General features: G+C 30.2%; 1 protein-coding gene across 1 annotated transcript; it reads right to left on the reverse strand.

The window, feature by feature from the left end:
- Positions 1-1,340: 1,340 nt before the first annotated feature.
- LOC132756797 (uncharacterized) lies at positions 1,341-5,236 on the reverse strand. Its single transcript, XM_060747934.1, has 3 exons — positions 4,887-5,236; positions 3,478-3,564; positions 1,341-3,047 (listed from the first exon to the last, which is right to left on the reverse strand). Exons 1-3 carry the CDS (start codon positions 5,191-5,193, stop codon positions 2,641-2,643), a joined length of 801 nt encoding a protein of 266 aa, XP_060603917.1. The 5' UTR covers positions 5,194-5,236; the 3' UTR covers positions 1,341-2,640.
- Between the last annotated feature and the right edge of the window lie 1,396 nt (positions 5,237-6,632).

A 6,632-nucleotide genomic window follows, 5' to 3' on the forward strand; every position in this document is an offset into this window, starting at 1 on the left:
AAAATATCAAACAATCTAATATTACCACAGTATGTCATGTCCGTATTTTCTGTTACAAAAAAGTCCTACATTAATTGAAAGATTTTCTTCAAATCTTGGCTCAAATTTCATCTCAACCAAAGGGATGTGCAGGAACTTATGTCACTCCTTTTGCTGCTTAAGGTCAAGGTCACAGCTTTAAGGTTTAAAAATTGACTTAGAAAAATATTCTTAAATTTTAACATTTATTTGAATATTTCTAAATCTAGAAAAGGTATTTGCTTGAAACTTAAAAATATTTTGAAGGGTCACAATTCCGATATGCTGTTCGTTCAAGTTTCATAACTCTGTATTGCATTTTACCAAAGTTATGCCCCTTTTTAAGTCTTCAAATTTACATACAATCAAATATTAGACAATATGTTGTGTCCGCTCTAATAATCCTATACTAATGGAAGAATTTTCTTCAAACTTTACCTCAAATTTTCACCTCAAACAAGGTTATGTGCAGAATCCATGTCACCTTTGTGCCGGCTAAATATCAAGGTCACACTTGAAAGTCAAAAATTGACTTAGAAAATGTTCTTAAATTTTAATGCATGTACTTGAATAATTCTGAAACTAGCGCAGGCATTTGCTTGAAAATTAAAAAGATATATGAGGTGTGGCAAATAAGATATGCAGGTCAAGTTTCATTATTCTGTATTGCATTTTGACAAAGTTATGCCCCTTTTTAAGTCTTCAAATTTACATACAACCAATACTAGACAATATATTGTGTCTACTCTATAAATTCTATACTAATGGAAGGATTTTCTTCAAACTTTGTCTTTACTCAAATGTTCAACCAAACTGGGTGATGTGCAAAAACCCATCTTACCCTTGTGCCAGATTAAGGTCAAGGCCACACTTGAAGGTCAAAAACTTGACTTATAAATAAAATGTTTAATACATTGGGAAAAATGAAAGGTTATTTGTACTGTTTCGAACATGATTTGATAATATATTATTTATACTATTACCTGTACAATTGGTCTTTTTTTTCACCAAGAGATAATTTCTTTTTATGTATTTGTGCCACATAAGTTATTCCCTTAACCACCTTTCCAAGTGGTCTTCTGTCAAGGACATTGGTGGGGGTATGAATCGCATTCAGCGATAGTTCTAGTTTTGATTATTGTTCCTACATGATTTCTGGTGACATATAGGCCTTGTGGAAGGGTGCTATGTTATTTTTCTTGTAGATGTGTATTGTAATAGATGTCACGATAATAAAATACATACCTACTTAATTAACAAAATTTAAATATTATACAAATTTGTAGTAAATACGATAATTATTTATTTACAGTTGTTTTCTTACAGAGATATATAGAGGATATTGAACGAGTGTATATTCAATACCGAGTTCAAGTGAGTCTCTGGCGAGGATAATATCATTATTTTATGAGTTCAATAAATTAACTAATAAAGCTACATGATCATGATATTCTTTTTGTTACAAACAGAAAAAAAGAAAATTCAAATCATTGATAATCTTAAGGTACAAAACTAACATTAAGCACAGCTTTAAGCTTTGTCTGTATAACATGAATGACGTCACTTCAAAATTAATGAAGGACCGTGAAAAACCATTCTCAAGGAGTTGCAAAAGCGCCATTGGTTTTTGATTATTAATTTTGTATATAAACAAAAGAGTATGAATTGCTAAACAATAATTTCAAAGATAATTACATAAACTTCATTATAATTTTGTAGCATAAGTTTTTTCTTCGCTTTAAAATTTGCTAATTACCTTTGAGTTTTTATTTAAACTTATCTTTCATTGCAACATTAAACAGACACACATACGCCTCCTTTTTATCTCCCGAAGTACATAACAAAATGGAATATAATATATACAGTTCAGATATACCATAACAAAATTTTGCAGTTAATTATCAGATAGTGCACAGAGTTTCAAAGTAAGCATTTAAGTTGATAAAATTGATTCTTTTGGCAACCCATCATGTAATAACGCATAGTATTCATCAAAATGATGATATTGTGTGCCAAGAAAATAACAACATACATTAAAGAACAAATGTATACATGCCATATTTATTTGAAAACGCAACACTATAGTTGTATATGTATACTGATAAACATGACTAAATACTTAATCTTTTCTTAGATTGGTTATCAAAATATTCGTCAGACGATATTTAGTCATAAACATAAAGCCAATTATGTAAAGTAAGCCTAGTAAAAATTGAAAGTACATGATAAATTATTTCTTTGAAATCCTCTCGTCGTTGTTGTATATCGTATTTGATAAAAAAATAATTTAGATTTGATGACAGCAGTATTAAATGATTCACATAAACATATTTTCTAAAAGAAAGAAATATTGTTTAATATTAAGGCTAGATACTTTGGCTTTTAGGAAATAGCACAGTGAACAAACATGATTAATATTCTTCATAACATTTAGATATAATACAACTATTATAGATACAACATAGGGTCTCTTCTTAAATCACAAAAAAGCTATCTATTTGTTGTGATATTAAGTCTTAAGTGATTGAAACAATTTGCAAAAAACAAATGTTTTTGAGTGTCGTCTGATACAAATATATAAATATGGTTTTTACTGATATCAATGCTGAATAATTTATTTATTTAGTTATTGACAAGCATGCCACTAAAAGTGATCATCCTATACTGGTCTTGGTAAAGCTGGCGGCTGGAACTTGACGATGTTGATTTGACCCAAACTTTTTCTCCTGATTTTACTCTCGCTATTGCTCCAAAAGCACTACATGTGTGGAAAACATCATCATAGTTCACATCAGCTGCAATAACTTTACCTTCTAAAACAAGGCCAATGAAAGCATGCCCTCTTTGAGGAACACATGAATGCACAGAAAACTGGTACAGTCCTCCAACGGGTGCTGTAAATATTCCAGTAGAAGTGTCATAGCCTGTTCCCTCGTTAATCAAACTTTTCGTAAATATAACAATCTCATCTGCTTTATCAAGAACCAAATCTGCGACGTGATGCACATGGAAAGCGATCGGAGGTTTTCCTGATATACAAACAAGACAAGTAAGTACGTGTTTCTTAAAATTGTTTCATTATGATTTATTTCTTGTTTCTTGTTTCTATTTTGCGAAATTTTATATAAACATAAGAATTCTAATGCGTATCAATAACCGATGATTAAATTTAAAGAATAGCCAGACTTCCTGATTTTAATTTTGCATTCGATTTATAATATAAGCGTTGGGGGAAATATCTTATGTAAATCTACATATATGTAAAACATGATATTTTAAAGCTAAAATAGAAACATGTTTACAAAATAAAGATGATGAATTGTATTCAAAATTAGTATATATACATGTAATTAAATAGGTTGATGGCAATACTAGTTTAAAGTTAACGCAAAACATTAGTAAAATTCTTAATATTTCAAACTGAATATTGACGTATTAAAGTACAGAAAAAAATAATACCTTGAAGTTGAGTAAGTTCTTCTCTTTTAGCTTTCATGTCACTCGTGAGGTTTGTTCTTGTTTCCTCAAATAATATCTTGAAGGATTCTGTAAAAATAATATCAAAGTACAATTACAAACGGTAATCAAAGTTCTATAAGTATTATATGTGTTATTATGTGTACATAACTGTATGCAGAAAGTGTTGCTGATAATACGAAACTTGATTCGAAATATAGTTTTACATAGACACTAGTGTTCATCTTAAAATAAATTTTTAAGCAGCAAAACAACCTGCATTCTAATATATATTCTTATTTTCTATAATCAAATTTCAATTCATTTTTTCGAATTTCTATTGGCTGGAGAGTTAGCAATTTCCTGACGTAATTCAATATAAGATTAATGCAATAAAAACTCAGGTAATATCTTCACTAATAAGAAAAACCCAAAAATGACGAGTTAGCTATGTTCTTCATGGAAACATGATTGTTAGGTATAGTAATCTTAACATACATATTTTCTGCAATTCTTGTTTTGTATAGATTAGAATTATACAAAAAGCAGAAATATCTCAAATCTAGAAATCTAGCAGTATTCATTGACGCATCAACGAGAATTGTTTGATTGATTGGGTTTTACGACACACCGACACAGTATAGGTCATTTGTCGACGTTCAAGTTTTACTGGTGGAGGAAGACTTCAGGTGCCCTTCCGTGCATTTTTCAGGCACGAACGGGCACCTGAGTAGAACACGTTCCGACGTTCCGTAAACTAGCTGGATAGCTTCTTCACATGAAAGAATCCAAAAATCCTTATCGGGATTCGAACCGGCAGCGGTGAGGGGCAAGTGGTTTGAAGTCAACGCCCTTAACCACTCGGCCAAGGACGCCCCTCATCAACTAGAAAGAGCACAAAATAAACACACGACAGAATAGTAACAGTGTAGCAGTGTAACAATTAACTGATGTATTTTTATGAATTTTATACATGTCCATGCTTGTACTAGCACATTGTTTAGCACGAGGTTGTTAATTATCAATCAACTTTATGAAATTTTCCATTTTTATTGTCCTTATTTTGTTACATGATATTCACTTTTCCCTTTATCTATTTATTGCTTGCATCAATAGAGATTATGCAATCTAAACATAGAAATTTAGGTAAATATGTCATCATTGAAACCGGTTTATAAAAAAATATCTTCTTATTTAAAGCTTATGATTCTTTAAATTTTAAATGTTCCACGCATTTATCATATTACAGATTTTCTCATTTCAGTTTTAATGAAGCTATACGAACTATTACGTTATATTGATTCAGAACTAAACAAATCAGTTGTAAATTACAAGCTAAAGATATAAGTCATTTTTCGCATTGCATCAGTATACAAATATCATTTTCTAAAAATTTGATGTTTATATTTTACCTTCTCTCCTTTCTATCTCGTCACTTCTCTTTAACATTTCGTCGGTTATGTTCTCCTTCATGTCTGCAAACATGTCAGTAAAATCTGACACTGCTCGTTTAATGTCGCTTAACGTACGGATGACATTATCCTCAGTTTTCTTAACTTCATTCACCATTGATTCTACCTTAATTTCAGTTCTTATCATTTTCTCTAAAAGCTGTTCTTCATATGCAAATTTAGAACATACAGGCTCTCTAGCCTCAGAAAAATTATAACTATATATTCCAAAGACAATAACAAATGAAAAAAACAATGAGAACCTCATTTTGATGAGGACTGTTGAAAAATAAAGTTTAAGAAAGTATCTGAATCATACTCGCTGAGAGAAACAATTGTATTTATACAAGGAAATCTGCTTTGTAATTTGAGTATGAGGCCCGTAATAAGATTTTTAGTATAGTTGTTTAGCATAAATCTACTGAATTACGGTATCAAAGGAAATCCCTCAGAAACAGTTTGCGGGAAACAGTTTTATTTTTCTGTACTTAAACAGCACTTCTAAATTGAGAAATAAGTGACAGCACAATTACAAACAAATTAACATGTTTCTATTGAAACATACAGTTGATTCAAGGATCTATTGGAATAATAGATCGTATTAAAAAAAGTGATGTGTTGACTTTAATACCAATTCTGTAATTATACGTCAATTAAAATTATTATTTTTGGAATTGTCAATAATATCTTGTAAAGGGGAGATTCCTTTTCAGAACAAAATGAAAAATACAGACTTGTTCTGATCTAGCCTGTTCGTGAGAGATTCTTGATTAATTATCTCGATGCAACAGAGTATTATAGTCAGTAATACTGTATTGAATTGTTGTACATGTATGTTAGAAAGTTACTGATGTAGTTTACAGAATATTGGTCATTCTAAACTGGTACTAGCTTATTAGTGACGATCCGTTTCTAGAGATACAAAGCATTACTCGTTTATAATGATATTTGAAAAATATGTTATAAAAATTCACCTTTACTTTACACACACTGTTGATAAGTTGATAACGTTTTAAAAAAGACAGTCTTTTTCAACCTATGCTACCAATGGTTAAAAAGTCCTAAAAATCATTTGAAGAAACCATTTTAACGTTGCTTTTTCAAAATACTTTGATATAATTGATCATCTTAGTTTATAAATTCCGAAGACTTAACACATGTTATAACCAGTCGTAGCAGTTGATCAGCAAGATTCACAGGAAAGGGGTTTAAAATGTTGTCTCTGATGTATGACTGTTTTGATCTTTTTCAAGATAATGAATTGATGATACATGGACTTTTATATTGTAAAATGATCAATTCGACGTATTTTGCTACATAAATGTTTCATTTGAAGCAACATAAAAAAGTAGGATTTTTACTATAGAATAGACGTAAATTACCCGATGAATTCCTAACCCTAGTCCGAACCTGCTTTTATAAAAATAATATATACAAAATATAAATTAGCGGATAACATCATGATTGTATCTTCTTATCGTTATTTATTTGTTGTTTTTCTAAGAATTTGGGCGTATATTCTGTAAAACTATCATAACATCGGACAAGTAGTCGATAAATTTGTTCACATTTTATGGGAATCTCGTGAAGAAAAAATAAAACAACAAGGCGTGTCTTTGCAACACCCGGATAAAATCTGTTGGCAACATGATAAGAGTATCAATGAAATTCATTACTTTAACTTACAAAAAGCCAAGAAGTGTTATT

Source organism: Ruditapes philippinarum, unplaced genomic scaffold (assembly GCF_026571515.1).
Source record: "Ruditapes philippinarum isolate M1 unplaced genomic scaffold, ASM2657151v2 ctg5610_1_1_1_1, whole genome shotgun sequence".
Taxonomy (NCBI): domain Eukaryota; kingdom Metazoa; phylum Mollusca; class Bivalvia; order Venerida; family Veneridae; genus Ruditapes; species Ruditapes philippinarum.

What these genes read in the sequence shown, in the direction of transcription:
- LOC132756797 (XM_060747934.1), bottom strand. Translation starts at nt 5,193, where the DNA reads ATGAGGTTCTCATTGTTTTTTTCATTTGTTATTGTCTTTGGAATATAT. An exon ending in CGAGATAGAAAGGAGAGAAG is followed by an intron (nt 3,565 to 4,886) that starts GTAAAATATAAA and finishes TTATTTTTACAG; the next exon opens with AATCCTTCAAGATATTATTT. An exon ending in AGAACTTACTCAACTTCAAG is followed by an intron (nt 3,048 to 3,477) that starts GTATTATTTTTT and finishes TTTGTATATCAG; the next exon opens with GAAAACCTCCGATCGCTTTC.